The following is a 21,820-nucleotide window of genomic DNA, read 5'->3' as shown; positions in this document are numbered from 1 at the left end:
AGAAATAGGTTCTCTTTAATTGGACTTTGGAACATACTGTAGAAGTTCTTGTTTTAGCCAGTGGAAATTACATTAGAGCACAACAAATACTAAGTAGCCAGTGAAGAGAACCCCAAGTGCAGCAAATGGTAGTGTCAGTAACTAAACAAACCAGTAGGATTTCAAACATGCTTTGTGTTATTCTTTCTCTATAATCCCATATTTAATTCATAGTAGTACTTTCAAATAAGCATTATCTATACACTTTAAAATTTTATAACATTTTTATTTTAAAATAATATTATTTTATTGCTCAATCTACTAAATATTTTTTGTTTTCATCAATTTAACAAAAAAATGTTTTAAAATTATGTATTGAAAACTTGGTTGTTGCAAAGATTGCAATAAAAAGAAAAGGAAACAAGGTGAAAATATAAATTATGCTGAATATTTTATTGTTTTAAGATGAAGAAAAAAGAAAATTAGGATTGTGTCATTTAAGACAGGCACAGTACTGTGCCTGTCTTAAGAATTAATCCTTGTACACATATGAAAGTAGCTGAAAATTATCTGCTAGATGTAAGAAGTTGTTTTTGTGTCTGTACAAAGTTGTCACTGTAAAAATCCAATTTGTATATGATGCACATAAAAATACATCCTACCCTACAACAGTGTAGCAAATCTAGAAATATTCCCTATTGATATTGGAAAATTATGCCAGAAGCCACATTTAGTCCTGAATAACAAGAAGATGGGAGGAGTAAAAGGAGGCTGCAGGATAGTGAAGGGCTTTGAGTTGTGAGGTTATGAAGAGTTATATCAGATGTAGAAGTGTTTTTAAGAGTTTTGCTGGAAGCATGAGGCTTCTACTAAAACAGAGTACATTGGAAAACCCAGTTTAAATTGGTTTCTCAGACAGGAAAACTTTGCAGAACAAATGCTATGGAAGTCAGGTACTAACGAGATCTTATATAAATAAAACTAATAGAAAATTTTCCCTTTCTTATAATAGCCAATATTTAGGGAAAAAGGGAGCAAGACTGGCTGTCAGCATCCCCCTGAATGCTGGGCTTTTTGAAATTCACTGATCTTGGTGTCTGGTGACATGGTACTCACATCTGTGGAGGACAGCTGTAGCCTGAGTGCTGCACTCCTAGCTTCCAGCCCCTTAGCTGCAGGGCTGGATTGAGGCTGTTCCCTCCTGCACTCCTGGGAGTGTTGTCAGATGAAGAAGGCCAGGGAACCTGCTTGAGCAATGAGTCCTGGTTGTTCTCACTCTTGCCTCTCACCATGGCTCAGTTTTGACTGCCAGTACGCAGATTCTTTTCCACTCTTTTCAGTGCTGTGTCATCTTGGTGCATCATATCCAGAAATTTAGATCCAGTTTACATTTACAACAGGCAGCCAAGAAATAAAAAGGAAGAAGAGAAGTTCAGAGCTGAGGTTTCCATGTTCCCTTTGCACATGCTTTCAGCCATAGTAATGGCAGGTGCAGCTCTTGGCCACATGCCTTCACAGGAGGAAGTAGTCAGCGGTATTCTGATCCCACTTTGCCAAATTCCTCTCTGGTAATTTCAGGTTGTGTTGTGCATACCACAGCAAGGCTTGCTGAATGAGTAGGCTTTGTTCTGGTCCGTGCAAGTTGGGAAACCTATGGCTTTGCCTAAAGTAAATGCCCTTTGCTCAACTCTGAAGGGACTGAAATGGTGCTCTGCAAATTTTTCCAATAGATTTCAATCTTCAGTGCGTGCATAAAGTGGGAAGTGTACCCAACGTAGCAAGTCCCAAATGTAGATGACTAAAGGTAGGAAGGCAGGGTGAATGCAAAGCAGATGGGAAGCCAGTGTAGTGCATGTAACAGGAACAGACTGACCCATCCATTAAACAGAAGGGTTGTTGCATTATGCACTAGCTCAAGGCAACTGAGTGGCTTTAAAAGTGGTCTTGTATAGAGTGAACTGTGTAGTCAAACCTGAAGGTTAAAAGGCAGAGATGACAGCAAAGGGCTGAATTCAGAAGGGGAGATAATATTCAAACTTTTACATAGATGTGGAAAGCAAAAGCCAAATGAGAGCTACCCAGCAGTACAGGGGAAATCACATTTGCAACTGCCCTAAAATGTAAATCTTGGTCAAAGTTTACACAAAATATCAGCGTTAAATCTCCATTTCTGCTTGCAAATAGTGTCATATTTTTCAATTAGAGCAGTTTTATCCCTGTGTTTGATAGGTATTGACATAGCAAGTGATTGCACAGCTTGACATTACTGAAAAGAGAACTTAGAGCTTTTGTGAAATACAGCTTTGTAGGTCAGAACAGTTCAGTTGGAGGAGACTCCCACACGCATGCTAAACCACGGGAGCAGCAAAACAGACTCCCTGCTGGAATTGCCAAATGCTCACTAGGAGAAACAGCAAGCTTATGCTAGTCTCTGCCAGAGGAGAATGCTCACCCAAAAAACCTCAAAGGAAAAGGCTTTCGAGGTTTCCAGTTGAGGGAAGCACAATGGCTCTGTGTCAGTGTTCCTGCTCCAAAGCAAAGGAAAGAAAATGCATTGCCTGTCTCATGGGGGTGGTGGGCCATGGTACAGCATATGCTGCTTGAACAGAATATGTTCCATAAAGCTTTCACTGATTTATTTGCTTCTGCTTCCCCCCTCACCTTGCTGTCCTTGAAGGAGAAAAGGGAAGCAGACTCAAGCCAAAGGCTATTCATTTTGCGGTCTGTTTCTTTCTTTTTAAAGTGATTGTTGAGATAATTGCAAAAAGTTGTATCACTGACTTGCCACAGGTTATCATAATGTGAGAAAGTTGTACACAGAAGTGGAAATTCAGGTGGAGCTGACCAATGTATTTACATTTGGTTCTCTAAGCCTGGAAGCCTAATAGTCTGACTAGTCTTCAAAAACGTGAAGTGTATTTTTTCATGTCAGAAACATCTACATATCAAAGCAGAGCAACACCTGTGGATTTTTTTTTTTTTTAACAAAGAATCTGTATGTAGGTTTATTGAAGAAATTGAGTAAAATGAGATACAGCTTGAAGCTGCAAAACATTTGCTGTGTGTTGCAGAAGGTGGATTCAGTGGGTGCTGCCTATCCGCTGGACAGCAATTGGAAACTGGTTTAGTGATACTAAGAGTCCTTAGGGCTTGTTGGGCCAAAAGCTTTGTTTCTGGAAGGCTTCAATGAGAGACTTTCAACATTGGAAAAATAATGTCATATATGGAATAAATTCTCATAAAATCTGCCCTTAAAAATTTAGCTTTTATTGGGAAGATATTTATAGGCACAAATTGCAGTTATGACTAATGCATTACCTGTATTTTTGCTGATCATACCAAGTTAGGGATTTTCCTGGGCTGGGTGACTCTGGGTGACTTTTTTCTCAATTTAACCACTGTTATCTATGTATATGTATAGATATAGATATGGATATATATAAGTAAAAGAAGTTAATTACTTCCTCTATGATAGCAAGGTGAATTACCAGCTTTCAGTTATGTGAACAGCTGTACAAACTTTGCCTGCAAACTAATTGCATAGGTGTTAGTGTGCAGTGGCAGGCTGTGCAGAACATTTTTGTTATCAAATACTCAGGAAGAAGAAAGGATTTTAGATCTAGGAGCTGTTCCCAGTAATGGCATTTTGTGAAAAAGCTGAAGAGAAGGAATTAACTCGGCTAACTTGTTTAAAGGTGGATAAAAGCACACAAGGATTTCATGCAAAATTTTTATGGAAACCTTCCTGATAAGAAATTTAAATCAAGGATCATTTGGGTTAATTGAGTCATGTAAGGTAACAACAGTAAATGAAAACTGATATTTAAATAATTTTAAGTCAGTAGGAATTGAAAAGAAATTAAGTTACTGAAAACATGGACTAGTAACATGTTCCAAGGCTCAAATGCTCAACACACTGACACTTGGCAGTCACTGAGAATGTAAGGAAAGGATGGCATTTAACAGACAACCATAAATATGCCAGTATCAGTGAGAATAGAAATATTACCAAATGGACTGAAGATAAAATTGGCCACAGAAAAGAACAATTGTAAGTTATACTTTTGAGATAGTTTAAATTGGAAAGAACAATCTAATTTACTTTTGCACATTGAGATGTTTAACCAGTTTTTACAAATGTCTGAAATTTAATTTACATCTGTTTCTTTTTTTATCCCCTGACAGCCTAATCACTGTTGGTTGCATTTGATGGTGCCTGAATTTTCAAAGAGTCTACATAATCTTCTCCAGAAATTTTCAGATATTCCAGATATGTCAGATGTTTTAAGCAACTATTCAATCATCGATAATCTCACAAGGATAATTAATGATCTTTTGGCATGCCTTGCTTTTGATAAAAACAAGGTAATCTTATACAGAGTTTCAGCTTTTGTACTGGATATTTATTTTTTACTTTTGGTTGCACACTATTCAGTAATAGTTTAGAAATATCCAAGGCTTTATTAGATTTGTTTTCATTTATATTCCTGTGCATCTGAAATCCTACTTTATTTAGAAATGCACTGAGCACATTGTTCTAACATTGGCTAATTGGCTCCTGTTTCAAAGAAAAATGGCTTACAAGGAATTACAGTATATGCAGTGATCCGTATGCAGTTATTTGATCTTCTGTAAGATAATTAATCCATTTTGGTCTTTTTGAAATTAGCAGAAATCTTCCTTGTGTATTTATCTTAAATTATATATTTTGCTAGTGATCTTAATGTAAATATAAAGATGATGTGGTTAAAGTTATTAGTATACTCTTAGTATGTATCACAGTGTGTGAAAGTCTGAAAGCTTCTCCATGGTTTAATTAACTTTTTTATACAAACACCAGAGGATATTGGTCCATTTCCATGTGTTTCTGGATTCTGACAACAGCTGGAAGGATTCTTGCTCAAGAGATGTCTCATTCTCTATGCAGGGAGGGAAGGGGGGAAGAAATTATTTTTCTAGTCTGTTATCCAGATCTGACCAGACTGTCAGTAATTAAAAATAAGTTCTGTAGTTGAAGATTTTGTCCCACTGAATAGAACGGGTAAAATCCACCATTTTCTTTAGAGCAAGTATTTTCCATATAGTTATTTTTATCAGCTAAGTCCTGAGTTGTTGTAATTGCACCTTTTCAACACCCAGAATGAATCAAATGAACTAAAATACTCAGGTGCCTTTAGAGTGCAATAACCTTGTAAGCTTGCCATATATTTGCATTGCATTGCTGTGAGTATTTATATAGTTCATACTTTTCCATTTCAAACTGAATTATCTCCAATTTTCAGAGTATGTATATTTTTTTTTCTTTTCTATTTATGTCCTGATGATTCAAAGCACTGAGCTGGGATGTGGTTGGGGAAAAGGAATTTTATTTTGTAGAATGGAAAAGTAAATATCCTGTAGTTCAGCAAAACAACAAGATATTGATTTCCTCAGAGAATAATGATCTTAAAGTCTAGTACTTTCAGCATCAAACATAAAATAACTTTGGAGCCAAAACCAGGAGGTTTTCTCTATGACATACTTAGACTATGTTCTTACCACTGTCCTCTTTCTTGGGAGTACAGAGTAACCCCAGGCTAAACTTGACTTGCCGACATAAAAAAAAAATAAACAGTCAATCATTAACATACAACTCAATCATTGTTTAGTCTGGCATAAAATACTCTTGTTAGACCTTTAGACTTCAGAGTGACTTGGTTTCCTTGTTTATAGTCACCCTATGTTATCAGGGATCTCAGCCTGTTTCTGAGCAGTGGTGTATCCCAGCTATTGTATTCTGTTCCCCATTCTCCTAATGATAATACCAATGATTGTTGTGTCCATGAGTTCAGATTAAAAGACTCATGTGAAACTTTGCAAAGTAATGTGAAATCAAGGGATTTTTTTTAATGAGGGGAATTTTAAAAAGTCTCTTGGTTTTCAGTATAGGATGGGAGACTGTCATTCCTTAGCATTTTGCAACACTGTATTAATAAATAATTTCTATTTCCAAACCTAATTTAAAATCCTCAGATCAGAAAGTTTGTATGTTTTATGAAGATTGTATACAGATAATCTGGTTGTCTGCAGGTTAAAAATTTAAATGATTTTGTATCATCTTTGGGTATTTTAATCATTTGTTGAGGTGTTGAAATGAGTATCTCCCTTGGCCTTCTTTCAAGCTGAATTCTATATTTCACTCTAGGATATTGTAAAAGAAAATGGCCACCTTTATGAAGAAGGTCACTTCATTCCTGAGGATTTTTTTAGGCACTTTAATAGTACCATTGAGGTCTACAAAGAGTCTGCAGACAGATTGGATAAAAATGACTGCATTCTGCCTTCAACAGTAGGAACACCAGAGAATGGTAAGAGAGGTCTCCTTTTGAGGAGCAGAATCTATAGGCAGATATAAATGTGTGATTTTCTTGGAATTTCAGAGATGCTAAGGACCTGCCTCTGTGTCACCCTTTTACTGCAAATGAAAGTAACTACTGACACTGAAGGTTGTGTTTCTTTTCAAAGTCAATTTCTAGTGCCATCACTCCTAGATACATAATTTCTCAGTATAATCAAAATAATCTCACATTATGCTGCTCTGTTTCTATTCATCCAAAATTTATCCTGAATTGCCTTTTTTACATTGTTCTTCTTATCTTCTCTTAATGCTCTATTTAGTTTTCTAAGACAGTAAAAGAGCCTGAGATTGCACAACTGAAAGCAGAGGAAGCTAGGACAGGCTGTAAATCGCAGCAGCCTCGAGTCACCTTCAATTTCATCCCGCTTTTCCTCAACAGGGCAATGTTTGCTTCATTTAAAAATTTTAACAAGCTGAGGCCAAGCTCCTGCAACTCTTATCCTTCCAGTAAATGGAGGGCTTGCATTACCTTTTCTTTTGCTCTCTCTAGTGACAGATATTAGCTTTTTAATTAGGGCAATGTGTCCAGTTGTACAGTTACATTAGTAGCAACTAGAAGCAGATCAGTGCCATAACCTAAGAACTTGTAAGCAGCAACTGCTTTTCCAGATTAGCTATTCAGCTGCAGCTCAGCATGTAGACACTTCTGCCTCTTAATAAAACTGCCTTTTTTGGCTTAATCCACTTTATGAACAGCCCTTCAGCCAGCTTTTAAAACATCAGAGTAGTCCTGTAGCCCATCGTCTTATATAGAGGGAACTGTATTTTAAGTTTCATAATTCTGACACATTCATTTTCTATTTAGATTCCAGAGTCGCTGTCACAAAAACATTTTTGTTTCCTCCTGTTGCTGCCAGCTCTCTTAGGAATGACAGCATTGGCAGTAGCACTAGCAGTAACAGTAAGTACAAGTGATTGAATATATGTCTCCATTTTGTTCTGGTAGCTGGTTGTGAGAGCTCAGAGGAAAAGAATGTCATTAATTGTGCAAATTAATGGGAAGTTACATGTTCCTGATGGTGTACCATGTGTTTCTCAGCTGTCACACTGAAATGCAATGAACTTATCTAATCAAAATGTAGAGTGCTATCGAGTTACAATTATGTGACAGCTCTCTACAATTTGGAGAGGGCTGGCCTCTTCGTTTTGGCTGTCATGAGGTCTCACTAGTCATATGGCCTCAGCAAATTTGGCCAGACACCTCATTTTAACTCCCAGAAAAGGAAGTTGCTCCAAGTGAACAGAATAGCTATGCTAAATCAGCGAGGGTACTCATGTGAGCAAAGAGGATACCTGTACATTGCATTTTAAGAGTGCTGTCAATCCCATCTTTACACCAGCCCTGAGGACAGTGCCCATGTCTGTTTGGTGCAGTTGCAGTGGGCCACCTCCACAGCCAGCACGCTTTCTCTTGGGGTCAATGACAAAGTCACTACCTTTCTGGCAGGCTGTAATCTCCTCTCTGGCATGCTCATGTCCATCTCTCTTATCTGTCCTGGTCATTGTGTTACATGGCAGCTCCCTGATAAGAGTCCAGAATGGCTCCTGTAAGAGCCTCAGCATTACCTGTCACAAGATCAGAAAGGGTATAGGCAGCTTAGGTGTCAGAAAACAGTGAAGTTTTAGGGACTTTTAGTGGCATCATCTGCAACAAGGTGAGCATTATCTGGAGCTTCCCACGTGAGCAAGAGGGGATTTTCCTCAGAGGTTCCTGAAATGGTGATCAAAGTTTAACCTTGTTGTTTCCTTGTTCCTGTTTCCCAGACACGTCAGGATGACAATGTGTCTAGCTCTCTTAGCAATTTCCCCTTTTCACTTTACAAACATCTATGTTAGCTGAATGTGTGATGATGATGCATGTGTCTGGTACTCCCTGTGATAAGGAAATGTGCAGAGGGGCAGCCTGATATAGTCTAGTGTGCACAATGGTAGCTCCTGATGGTGACACAGTTGCTACTAAGGTCTGAATTTTTTCTCATGCTCCTTCTCTTTGGAATATGTAATCTAGTTACCCTCTGGGCTTTTAACACCATGAATCCTACCTTGTAGTTGGCTCACAGCTGCTATCAGATTTGAAGCCCTTCTTGATTGCTTTCTAATTAAGAGTAGGTCTTAAGTCATCATAGCCCAGAACCGTCAGAGTAGAAGGAATTAAAAAAACCCCCCTCCACTCCTGGCTGCCAGCCTGAGACTTTGGAAAAAAGAAGACTCTGCTGTAGATTGCTTGCCAGGAGGTCACAGAGCTGTCTGCAAATAACCTGATGAGCCCAGGGCCAGCTCTGAGGCACTAGGAAGGGGTTAAATAATGCATACCTGTCTCTCTCTCAGGTCTGAACATGTGATAATTTTTGCTGTCACTGCTAGAGGAAAAATATTCAGCCACAGCCTGAAGCAATGGGGATGGATCAAGAAGCCAAAAGACAGATTACAGGAGCAGTTCAGATGAAAGGATTCAACCCAGTACAGTAACAGGAGGGGTGCAGGGCAGTGGAGTGTGGCACCTGTGTCTGTACTGTGGAGGAGAGTGCAGAAGCAGGATTATTAATCTTGTTTTATAATTGGAACTGATAATCAAGTAGGAAAAAATCCTCATTAAAGTAATGCAGTAAATTGCTTGGCTACCATATGCTGTACAGGTGTGTTTTAACTGATTATCATTCTCTTAAGCAATTTATTGGAAAATTGGATATCAGTTAACAGCCTTATGTAGAAATGACATGAGGACTGCATGTCTGGCTGGGTCTAGAGACAGTTTGAACTCATAATCAGATTAAATTACATTAATTTGGATGCTGACTGGTTACACTGTACTTACTAGTTTGGAGGTTTTTTACAGGGAGGGTGCTATGGAATCGTTATTGACATCACTGTTTTATTCCCTGAAATGGCCTTTAGTGCCAATCTTAGTTTTGTATTGACTTCCATGCTGAGGAAATTTTGGTTTTAGTTAATCCTTACCTTACTGGAAGGAATAACAGTGAATAAACCTTAGTACTTCCCCTGTGAAGACTCCCCAGCATGGCATTCCCCTGGCATTAGTACTGTTCTCAGAAAAGCACCACTAGATTCAAATCTCAAAAAGGAAAACATTGAGAAGAGGGGAAGCCTGAAAAAAAGCATCTTCAAACACAAACTACAATATTTTTTTTAATTAACCTTTTAATTTTAAACACTTTTGAGTTATTTTACAGTTCAATAGTTTCTAGAGCATTTAGAAGCTTTCAGTGTTTACAAGAGAACCCCTCCAGATTAATATATTTTGAATCTATTAATAAAGTCTGTGGAGTCAGATGACTTAAACTGCCCCAATTCTAAAGTCAACTTAGAAAAACTTGAAGTGCATCATCCAATAAAATAATTTGTGAAATATTTATCAGAGAAATTTTATAAAAATTTGCTAAGTTACGGATTTTTATTTTCACTGCTTTTGTTGAGTCATATTTCATGACTCCATTGTTCTTACACAACTATAAAATTAAACTACAATAATAGAGTGGAATCTCAACTAAATAGACACAAAAAGTCTTAGCCCAGCTAAATGAAAAAATAGAACAATTATGCTATTCTAATTGTTTTTTGAATGGTAATAGTACTTTTTTCATTCTTTCAATATTGAATGTGGACTTGTACCATGTTCCCACTTCATCTTTTCCCCTATAAGATTCTCAAAAGACCACAGCCACATCCTAGATTTATTTAGGCTGGTTTGTTTTGTCTTCTTTGTTACCTGACTGTAGTCCATTGAAGTTCCAATGAGCTGTTAAAGTTCCAGTCTTGCTCATATTTCTCTGGAAATATGGTAGGGATTATACCACACATGGTCTAGAGAATGTAGATGAAATGGTTCCTATATAAAGAAGTGTTAGGAAAATAAGTCTTGAGTCCTAATCTCTTCTTTCAGTGGTTGAACCCATCAGATGAATTTCAGATTGCTCTGATCAAAGCTTGAACTTACTAGCTGAGACTTAAATTTCTCCTTCAATTGAATGCCATAACATTCTTTATAATTTCATGAGGAGTTCAGTGTTGCCTCCTTCCACTTTTGTCTGTAATTTCCTCACAATAATTTAGTCCTATTATTTAATACTGAGTAGCTCAAAGAACATGTAAACACAGAGATCTCTGTAACTGTTTTTAGGAAGAAGGTCTCCTTTTTTAATTAAGAAAAAAATACCATAGTTTAATTCAGTAATTGCACAACAATTTGAAAATGTTCACCTATGGTTTAATGCAATTGGTGCTGCCTTCTGTGCCTTTGTTCCTTTGTTCCAACTTAATAGTTAATGGAAAACCCTAATGAACAGGTGAGAGCTGCTCTGCATTTTTCCAGATAAGATCTTGTGGTAATTGTGTTGGAACGGAGCAGAGGTAAACTGAAAATTCCTTTGAGATATATATGGCAAAAAAAAAAAAAAAAAAAAAAAAAGCCAGTGCTTTCAATCATAGTCACACATGGCTCAAGGTAGGAAGCAACTCAATAGCTTCATTGTGTAGCTGAGTGGCTTTTAATATAAATATAATTTGTTTACAGCTTAGCATCCCAATGTCCATGAAGACTATACATAAATCAGCATCAAACAGGCTCATTTCCTTAGGGAATCTTCCACAAGATGCAGAGTGAGAGCTCTGAGAGATGCTGGCCTGCATCCATTCCCCTTTTTCACACTGCTGGACAGAGCCAGCAGTTCCTCTGGCATTGCCCAGAGAGTTCATAAAGTTATTGACACACCTAGTTCCTGCTGTTCCTTCTTCTGCTCTGCCTTTACAACTGATGGGAATCAGAATCTTTATGTGCAGAGCTCCAGAGTTTCTAATACAGAAAAAAATCCCTGTGCTAGCCAGCTTGCTTTCCTTCTCTCCCTTTTCTTCATTAAGACACAAGTCCCTGGGAGGTTCTCCCGACTGAAAATTCTTCAGCTTGTTCTGTTTTAAATTTTAATATAAATAAAAGGCACATGAAGAGACCTGCCATGACTCATTTCATTCTCCCCAGATCTTTTGAGAGAATTTTTTATGGACTTGAAAATGAAATTAAATAATCTGTTGTTGCTTGCTTTTTAAGGTAGTTATGGGTTACTTAACTTTCAAATTAATTCCTACACTGTCAGGTTGTGGTAAAAAAATCTTTTGTCATTTTTAAAAGATAGGCTAAGGACAGTGTCACAATGGGACTGTATTTAGGCTCAATCCCTGTATTACATGTCCCCACATGGAAAGTTAATTACAAATTCCTTTCAGTTTTCCATAGATTATGAAGAAATCATCTGTATGGGAGATAATTTTCAGAAATCAGATTTTTCCAGTTTTAGGTATCTCATTGTAAAGGAATCTCTTCTGTTGTCTTAAATTGCATTCATTTTGTGAAAAATACTGTTAAAAACAAAGGTACAAAATTATTGCTGATTACCCTGCATACAGAACATTTCTCTAGTAGTTCATATAAAAACCAGCATGCTTGCCATGACATGCTGCCCAGCACTGTGGGTAGGGAGAGGGTTTTTGAGGTTATACACTCTACCATAACATGCTATCAAACACATTATGCTCTACATGACCCAAAGAGTCTTTCCTTTGATTTTTGTTTCACATTTTAAATTTTTCTGAAGTTTGCAGGGTGGAATCCAGAAAACATGACCATCCCCATATGATTTACATAATTTAGTTGTAAAACTCAGCAGTCTCTCACTGAGAAAAATGGCATTAGGCAAATGAGGATTGCTTTTTACTTGTCAAGAGCACAAAAGCAATATCAGAATTTTCTTCTGAGAATGCAATTCAGATAAACAACAGCAGGAGAGCATTTTTGGAGTTGTTCAGGCTGGCTCTGCCCACTTGAGTTTGCCCCGTTTTCACGAAGATCAGTTCTGCAAGCAAACACCTTCTGTGCCTAATCTGGGACAGAAAGTTAGAAAGGTTATGTCTCCCCAGTTAATGTCTGCTCTTGGCTTTAATGTCTGAGCAGACAGAGGCAGGCTAATCAATAGCCTCTCTTCTTCAGCTGATGTTATCTTCTGTAGAACTTTGTCTGCTATCTTTCCCTTCTGTAGACAGATTTCTTTCATGGTAAGCGACATCGGTTCTGCTTGACCGATGTTTCCTTTTAGTGTGCCAAATCTATCGGATACAAGTGAAACTCAAGCCCCTACATTTGGAACCTAGACTTTGTAAACAGTGTATAAGACACAGAGATATAGCTAGTAAATGAATATATAACATACACACTTTGTTGTCTTTTAATTTCTATCTACATGAGCCTAGAAAACACAGCTAAATTTAAAGATAAAAAGAATATTTGTCTAAAACTTGTCAACAAGAAAATCTGAGAATTAAAAATTAATTGCTAGTTGATTATAAGAACCTCCTTTCTAAGCTAAAGTATTTTCTTGGGGGCTGTTTAATAATGTACCAAACACATGTTGTTTGACCCAGTATATCATATTGTATGTGCTTAGGCATTTGCTATTTGCATGAGTCACACAAATTTTGAGTGTTGTCAGTTCATTTTCATTTCTATGTATCCAATCACCTACACTTCTCCAGAGCTTACAGTTTGGTTCTTTTCCTGTACTCTGTCAATACACCCACCATTTGAGCTGCAGACACTCAATTTGAAATGAACCAAATCTGGGTGGACACTGTCTAAAATACCAGTTCCCTGAGGGTCACTTTGCATTTCAGAAGGAGGATCCCCAGGTGACTCTGCAGGACTTTCCACATCCTGCTGTTGATGAAATAAGGGCCAAAATTTAGTCTCAGCATGCATGGAGCTCCCAGTGAGTGGAACAGAATTGTTTGTGTACAAAAAAGAATAGGGCTGGTGCTCTTCTGTACAAAACGTTAAAAGCCATCAGGAAATGGTTCTAACCAAATAACATGCAGTTAAGCCTCAAGGTACGAGGGTTTGATCTTGCAGAAGTCAGCAGTACCCTTCCAGGAAGCTTTAGAAGTGATCAGGCTTCTTCTGTTAAATTAACCTCCCTTGAGAGCCCTCATGTTGGTCATTGATTAGTGTCAAGGCAAAGTGCCTGCAGTCAGTGGGAGCTGTCTGATGGAGCTAATGCAAATGCACAAATTGACATATATTCTTTTCCGAATAATTGCTTTGTGTTTCAAAGTAAGACCTTCAAAAATTAAGAATCCAAAACTTTGAAGCGTGGGAAAGAGATAATTCTCTACAAGTGGCAAAAAGAGAATTGGTGTTGGTACTTTCAACACTGTTGTTTCAGAAGTGGGTGGAGCATCCTTGTGGTCAAAAATTTCCTGTAAGATTTTGTATTAAGTGCATCTCATGTACATTGCACTTTGAAGTATCTGTTCTGCTATTTAAGATGCTGTTATGTAGGTGGTGCATGAAAGTGCTCTTGTAATAGTGTTGCCCTGAAGACAGTTTTCTGCTATAAATCTGTCTTCACTAATGAGAGTATCTTTAATTACAGAAGAAGCACTTGGCTTCATTAGCAGCTCCAGCCTGCAAGGGATCAGCATAGCACTGACATCATTGCTGTCTCTCCTTATTGGCTTTATTTTGGGAGCCATATACTGGAAGGTAAGAGATACTACATATAATTGTTTACATAGTGACACTACATTTCTTAGCTGTGGGGAGGTGGGAATAAGAGAACCATTCTGTATTTGAAAGCAAGAGATACCTCTTTTGATCTTCACTTAACTGTGACTTGCAGATGTAAATCTGTGTGTCAGATTCTTGAATTCCACCATCAAAGTGCAAATCCTGTCTTATCAGCATGATCGCTCTCTAATTGGAAACATAAATTGTGTGATTCACCCAATTTTCCATTTCTCCTATTGTATATTGAGAAAGAATTTTTTTTTTGCTTTTGGCACCTGTGCCCCTGCTACAATACAAAAACTTCAATAGTAAAATTTATATCAGTAGTAGATGTATGTTAGAGGACAGGATTTGGCCTACATTTTGCAAGATGACTTTGATATTGAACATCTGATGAAAACTGAAACATACAGTTGTTTAGTTACTAAAGAAAGCTTTAGAATATTTATAGCTTTAGGATATTCATATTTAGTGCATTTTCTTCCTAGAAAATACATCCCAAATCCAGACCAGAAAGTGATGAAACAACACAGTGTCATGACTATCAAGAGGAAAATGAGATAAGGTATATTGTTTCACTTAAAATTTGTATTTGCAGCTGTAGTTTTATCTCTGAGAACGACTTCCTGTTTACCTCTGTGACAAACACAAAAACACCCCAAACACAAGGTCTTGCTGCAGAGGTAAAATATGTGCTTAGAGTGTGCCCCATTAAGGACTTTCTGTTTCAAACACAGAAATTTATATGGAGGACAGTTCTGCACACAGTATTTTATTGTGGGGACATTATTTTGTCTGTCTTTATTCCCACTGTGAGAGAGGAATGCTGAGACCTAGAGAGAATGCAACAAAAAAAACGTTGTGCTCCTAAATCCTTTTAAATACCTTTTAAAATAACATTTTTTATGTTCTTTCACATTTTTATCCAGGGTACTATGTTTTCTGATTGATTTTTTAAAAATATTTGGGGAAGGTTAATCAAAAATCATTCAAATTCTAATATGTTCCTAAGGTCATCCTGAAATGATTTGTGTGTCTCTTCCTACTTATACACTGCTTTATTTGATTTTCAAAGACAACAAGTTCTCAGCCAATCAAATATGCCTTAGAAATAACAGTTCAAGGCTTTGAAGTTCCTTGGACATGACTTGGGCAAGGAGTTCTGTGAAATCCAGGAAAGGGCTTAGGGACATTTTAAATAAGAACAGTCCATGCTAAAGTGTTTGGAGAGTATTGTTGAACTTCATATTTCATGATGTTTGGTCAGATTTTAACTATGAATAATTTGGGGAAAACTCTGATGCAGGTGGCATAAGTGTAGTCCTGTAGTGTTCTCACACTGTGTGAAGTGCCTGGTGCAGCCCATGTGCTGCCCATTCGGTGTTTAAGCTTGCTAATGTAATAAATTCTTAAAACAAATTTTTTTCATATACAGTATATAGAATGGAGGACTGTGTATTCATTTCACCAAGTATATTAGTTGCTATAAATAGCTCATTCTGCACATCATCCTCATAGGTGTTAAAACCTGTGAAATGGAACATACACCTTCCTTTGGACTTCAAAGAGAACACAAAACATTTTTATATGAAGAAAATATGAAACAGTTAAATGCAGGAGAGGGCCTTTGCAGGAACATGAAGCAGATTGCATTCTCTATTACATGTCTTTTTAAATATATGGTGTGTGTTTTGGCAAATATGGTATAGTTGACTTACAAATTTCTCCTCCCTTAGAAATTATAAATATTAATCTAAAAGTAGGAAGAACTAATATCAAACATATCTTATGATTCTTCTGGCTCCCCTTTTAAAGTTTTAACTAACTTATAAACCCTTCTATTCAATTTCCCTGAAATACTATTACTGTAGTAATAAAGTACCTTTTTTTTTTCCAGTATGTTGCAGCAAAAAGAAAAGGAACATCTACAAGTGTAGCTGTTGCTTTTTCTCCCTCAACACTGTTACTGTTTCGTGTACTGGTGAGTTGGTTATGGTGAGAGTTTCACCATAGACATAATTAATTTCAGCTGCTACAATATAGGGATATTTGAGTCCATTTTGAGGAAAAAAAGAAATCTTGCTATCAGTAGATTTCATTTGTGATATTTAGAAGCTAATTTAATGTATCATTAATTTTTAATGCTTCAAAATGAAATTTACAAGAATTCCAGAATAAAGGACAGCTACTGCTTCTCCTTTTCGGTGTTAGAGCTGATACAAAGAAGCCTTCAGCTGTTACACTACAGCTTTTTCAAAGCAACATGAACAAAAAAAACACAGTCTGGTAAAATTAGCAGGTGAGTGTAGGAGAAGAGACCAAGTAGAGCTGAGCTTTATATAATTGTAGCTTAGTCAGCAAATTTCTGTAGTCACTGTAGCCTTATCAGATGTATGTCTTGTTTTAGTATGTAAGAGTGAACAGCAAAGGTGAGCAAGGTTTCTCAGTCCCAGCTGTTCTCTGCTGAACAGCACTTGCCTGGCAAAGAGGCTTCTTACCACAGAAACTCTGCTATATTTAACCCATGGCATCTATGCAAGGGTCTGGAAAATTCAGAAAGTGCTGAAAGAGCAGCGTAAGAGTACAACAGACACTCTCAGTTTTGCAGTTCATTCTGCAGCAGCTACCCTCAGGTGTTCTGTATGATTGAGTTAGATACAGCTTGAGAGGTTTTTTATTCTCCTTAAATGCTTTGTTCTACCATATGCTCACTGAGAAGGGAAGTTGTCACTGCATTGGACAAGTTGTTCCATTTTTCCAAAGATGTAAACTCAGTTTGGATTGTCGAGATGACTTGAAAGAAATGTTTGCGGCCAGAGATTGCCAGTACCAAAATGCCCAAACATAACAGTTCTGTAAAACCATGAGAGTTGTTCCATTACCTTAGGTTACATCAATGAACTTTTGCAAGCAAGTCTGTTCTTGCAGCAGAAAGTATATCTTACAACATTTTTCTTTCTGAGTTAAGAAATCTCTATGCAAGTGTAATTAAAATTTATTTCCAAAATTTTAAGAGAAAAAATGTCTATGTTGTATGTCTGTGAGAAGGTCTACTGTTTAGTTAAATACAGAAAGAAAAAACAATCAGCAAAATCAGAATTTCTGTTTTTCTCTTCAGGCAGGTAACAGTTCCATGTTCGCTTCATAAATGAAGCAGCTTTAAGCACATTCGTATTCCTTCTGGAGTGACAGACTGAGTCTGCATCTGTTGTTGCTGCCCATGACTCCATAGACATGATACAGAAATGAGGACAATTTGTGTTTGTTACTGTGAAACCAACACTGAATTGAACAATGGCAAGAAGAGTGTGCACTTAGCAGGACTGTATATTACGTGAATATCTACCTTGTGTGACATTTGAGGTTTTTTAATTGCATTAATACTTTCAGCTGACTCTGGCAAACAAAGTATGTCCTGAACAAAAAAAGCATCTTTCAAATGCCTCCAACTGTGTGTAATCATTGCAAGTCATAAATACCTTTGCATCCTTAATTTAAATTCTGTGTCCTCTACCTTAAATTGATGTCTTCAGATGAAGGTCTCTGAGCTGACAGAAAATGCAGAAATGGATACAGATAACATACTCTTCAATATTGTATATAAAACTTGAAAGCAAAGTCATGCCATGAGCTCGTGTTCTAGACTTAGACTTATAAGGAGCTGTGTTTATGCCTGTCAAAGGCTGTGTGGACAGCAACACGTGGTCTCTATCGGGTGCCAGGTGGCTGGTTGCCCACCCCAGAAAGCCGCAAGAATTCATCAGCGTTGGTGGTCTCTGTTCAGGAGAAGCAAATACTGGATGAAGACAAAGTAAACAGGAGGTGAATGTACCTCATGGAGCTTGGAAGAATTAAGAGTAACTGCTGGATATGTGAACACTGGTGAAATTTCCAGTCATGCTAAGGCAAAGTAAAGAGTCTGAATTGCATTCAAACATCACAATAAAGACAAACCCATGAAATGCATTTTAAATTCTGAAGATGCATGCCATTGATACCTTGTCTTTAAATGTATAGCATAGCAAATCTGGAGGATCCTGAGAGTGTATTTAGCTTTTACTTACATCAGCTGTAATTAATGTTTGCATTGTGTTTTAAGTGATTAGTAAGCTTTAATATCCTGGCATTCTTCACTCTTGAAAGTTAATTCTTTTGAAACAAAAGAGAAAGGCTTTGTTTCCCACCTGTCTTCTTCATCTATTACTGTTACAGAATCCATGGAATATGAACAGGACTGATGTACAGATATGCATTTTCAAGTAAATCCTAAAAATACCATGGTAAAAGTTACGAGTGTAGTTGTGCATCTTTTCATCTTGTCTCTTCCCAGATAATGAGTACGAATTATTTACCTGTATTAGGTGGTGTAATTCAGACGGGTAAAGGCTAAAGGCTCACATGAGATGGTAAACTGTGTTCTGTCATGATATTGACCAGGTCAGCAAGAGCTTCAGTTTAAGTAACTTGAAAACTTTAAAAAAAACACAAAAAATCAAAAAAATCAAAACAACCTTTTAAAAGTTTAGCATAAATTTGGAGTTCTCCTTAAAATGTGTAGTTACTAAATTTTTTAAGAGATCTTGTAGAAGTTTGAATCTTCTGCTCAATTTTCTGAGAACCATGCATAAAAGGAATGTCATACATATAGTACATATGCGTGTATGTGTGTGTGTTTGTGTGTGTGTGTGTGCATTTTTGGTAAAACAATTTGCAAAAAGAAAAAATCTCAGAACACTACCATATTTGATGATCTGGCATGTAGCCACACTCTGTGGAATTTTGACCCTACTGCAATCCATATTGAAATTTCTCAAGAATTCACTGCTGGAAGGATTTGATCATGTGAAATTCTTGTTTATACTCAGGCCCTTTTTGCACTTTCTGTTTGTCAGAAAAGGGTCCTCAAGTCCTACTCAGCTGGTATAAATTAGCATAGTTCCATTAAGGATAACAGAACTTCAAGGTTTGCATCACCTGAGGAACTTCTCTTAGACTAGATCAAAAGAAACTTGATGTCAGAATTAGGCCTTCATGTTTATTCTGGAGATGCTGAAGCACTCACCAATTAATAACCAGGGTTGCTCATCACTTCTGAGAAGAAAGTGAATTGCTCAAACAGTGCAATTCCCCATGTAAAACTGAGTCTCCTTTGACTCTGTGTAGCTCTGTACTCACAAGGCCCTCCAACTGTGAGTTTCAAACTTATTTAAGAGTTACCCAAAAAGAAATGTCAGCATGACCTAACTGATGGAAATTTGCACCTTATTGGTAATGCAGAGAATAACTGTGTATTGGTTTTGACTGAATGGAAAAGTATCCACAATAAATGGAAGCAATTATCCTTACACATTGTACAAAAACCTTAAATACTTAATATAACATGCTCTTGAGGCTAGCTTATGCATTTTGAGGGTTTGGGGTTTTTTTTTAGATTCAGTAAAAAAAAATAAATTTGTATTTATTAATGTTCTTTGTTGCTAAAAAATGTTCATTTTGCTAAATGAAATCTTTCCAGAAAATCAGATACTCAATAACACATAATTTGGGTCACATTGATGTGTCCCAAATGATACTTTGATATTCAAAAGCACTGTATTTTAGGCTTCGTAGTCTTCAATACCATTGAAAATATCTGGTATGAATTGAAACATACGTGAAACAAAAATTGACTGTGACAAACTGTTCACTCTCCAGGTGCAACATCTTAAAGTAAGTCACTTTTAAATAATGTCAGACACTCTAATCTCTTCTGGGGAGCAAGGTAAATTTTAAGTTATATGAGAACAGAAAGAAAACTCATGTATAAAGTTTTAACCTTCACATCACAAACATTGTTCTTTGAATGTGCATGAAAGTCATGGGACACCTGGAGTAGCAGAAGTGTTGTTGGACCACACGGTTTTCTCATTCTTTGCCCTAATTTTGAGGGATCTGAACACAAGAGAGATCTGACTGGGTGTTCTCAGTCCTTTTGCAAAGGTGAAGGAGGCTTCTGGACATTCCAGGGTACACTAGATGGCATGGCACTTTGAAGTAGGATCGTGAATTTACTGGGAACTTTCTGTGCCCGCTGAGGAGATCATGGGACAGATTTTGAAAGACTACTGACTTGTGAGACATCTTTGAAATCAATGGAAAAGAATTGAAAAAAAGAAATTGGAAAAGTTACTCTTCAGTTGAAGATGGAGTGGCAGAAATAGACCTTTAATTGCTTCTTAACTTCTAAAGAAGTTTAACTTCTAAAGAGTGATTAGTTTTTCAGCCTTCTTTTTGGGTAGACAGAGGCCCATGCATTAACACAGTTGGAAAATCAACACCTTCCCTCTTAAAATAAAATTGGGGAAAAAAGGGATGGTGGGTTTTATATATATATATATAAAGGTCAACCAAATTTGGCTTTTGGATATCTGTGGTTTGGTGAGAAACATACCATTTTTAGGTTTCCTTTGAAATAGTTGAACTTTGCATGCAATTGCTAGTGGCCTTGTGAGAATAAAAAAGCAGATAGTCTTATACTGAGTAGCTGTTCTATTTTAGATGCGTGTTTACTTGAATGAATTAATGGTACTTATTTCATCACAAGGTCATTTTATAAGCAAGCTTATAAAATGTGCTTTACTATGGAGTATGTGTACAATCTGCACATTTTTTAGATTCTCAGCAGCAGCAGCACTGTTTCCTCTGTTGCTCTACGTAATATGCTGAAACTGTTTAGTACACAAAATAGAATTATTAAATTGAAAATCTAACTGTGTACATAAAATACTGATATTTTGAGTTAGATTTAAGAATTATCCAGCATTTTTCAATTCAGGAATCTGATTCAACTGTCTTAAATGCAGATTTACAGTAATGGTGGCATGTTGCTATTTTGTTATCAAATTGATGGAATGTGGAAACTTCAGACTCTTTAGTGATAGAGACACAGATATTTGCTGGTTGCATTATGGGGAAATTCATTTATTTCAATGTAAATATCAGCACAATTTTGCATAATTACGTTCTAACTGAAGATAATCAACAAAGTTTATAAAATGTGATGTGTATGTACATATGTGTCCTCTTAAAGATAGATGTTTTCCCAGATCCCTTTTTTATACCAGTTCAGATTTGGAATTAACATTATATACATATGCTTTATTGTTCTAAATAAAGATATTATGCACTGTCAAATAATTAGTATATTGCATTGTGTCAGTCACAATTACAACATTTTTAAGTCCTGTCATCATCTAAAATAATTACCTGTCAGAAAATATGCTACTTGATGCAGATTCCTTCACTTGATGCAGACATTTCATGCTGATGCCTTCTTTTGCAGTGAGTGGCATTTACCAGGATCTTTCAGTAGAAACCAGAGCTTATCCTGTAAGGATCACATCCTTCCTTTAAGTTTTCAGCAGTTTATTGTGGCTTTTCTGCAAGAAATCTGGGATGGGATGAGTTTGGGAGGAAAAAACTGAGCTGCTCAGGGAGCATTGGAATCTCTCCATTCCTGAGAGAGGATGAAAAGATGACAGCTAAAGATGAAGAGGTAAACCTGCTGAGACTTTCAGCCTGCCTCAGAGAGCATTAATGAGCCTTGGAAGATAAAGGGGAAGTTACAGTAGGCAAATACAAAGGAATTTGTAAATAAGAATAAAGTACAGACAGGGATGATGAGGAAGAGTAGAGGAGGATTAATGGACTGGGACACAGTGGAACAGAATTTGGACGTGGCAGAATTTGGGGTATGGATATGAATGAAAGCTGTGGCTGCTGATCTGGACACAGCCAGGAATTTAGAGGTGATGGCTTGAAGAAGGCCATGAACAGCCCTCACTGATGGTGTAGCAGGAGTCATGCCCTGGGGAGCAGCACTGGTGGCTCAGGTG

At 37.0% G+C, this 21,820-nt stretch overlaps 2 protein-coding genes and 1 long non-coding RNA gene across 4 annotated transcripts in view; 2 read left to right on the top strand and 1 right to left on the bottom strand.

Annotated features, from left to right (window-relative positions):
- Positions 1–750, top strand: part of GALNT4 (polypeptide N-acetylgalactosaminyltransferase 4) — a 372,781-nt gene extending 372,031 nt beyond the window's left edge. Inside the window, exon 2 of the transcript XR_013773910.1 lies at positions 741–750. The gene's annotated coding sequence lies outside the window, so the exon portion shown is untranslated. The remainder of the gene's footprint in view (positions 1–740) is intronic.
- The window catches only part of KITLG (KIT ligand), a 52,765-nt gene extending 34,793 nt beyond the window's left edge, over positions 1–17,972 (top strand). The window contains exons 4-10 of one of the 2 annotated variants that reach the window (XM_079303026.1): positions 4,165–4,344; positions 6,164–6,326; positions 7,182–7,277; positions 13,813–13,922; positions 14,435–14,511; positions 15,844–15,927; positions 17,065–17,972. In XM_079303026.1, the coding sequence (XP_079159152.1) occupies positions 4,165–4,344; positions 6,164–6,326; positions 7,182–7,277; positions 13,813–13,922; positions 14,435–14,511; positions 15,844–15,883 (666 nt within the window). In that variant the 3' untranslated portion in view covers positions 15,884–15,927; positions 17,065–17,972. The remainder of the gene's footprint in view (positions 1–4,164; positions 4,345–6,163; positions 6,327–7,181; positions 7,278–13,812; positions 13,923–14,434; positions 14,512–15,843; positions 15,928–17,064) is intronic. The other variant, XM_079303027.1, reaches the window with a different exon arrangement.
- LOC306800726 overlaps positions 1–21,820 on the bottom strand; it is a 599,049-nt gene that overhangs the window by 503,380 nt on the left and 73,849 nt on the right. The window lies entirely within an intron of this gene.

This window comes from Erithacus rubecula (genome assembly GCF_903797595.1).
Source record: "Erithacus rubecula genome assembly, chromosome: 4".
Classification (NCBI taxonomy): domain Eukaryota; kingdom Metazoa; phylum Chordata; class Aves; order Passeriformes; family Muscicapidae; genus Erithacus; species Erithacus rubecula.
Note: the sequence above shows the minus strand (reverse complement) of the source record. Positions and strands in the feature narration are given on the sequence as shown.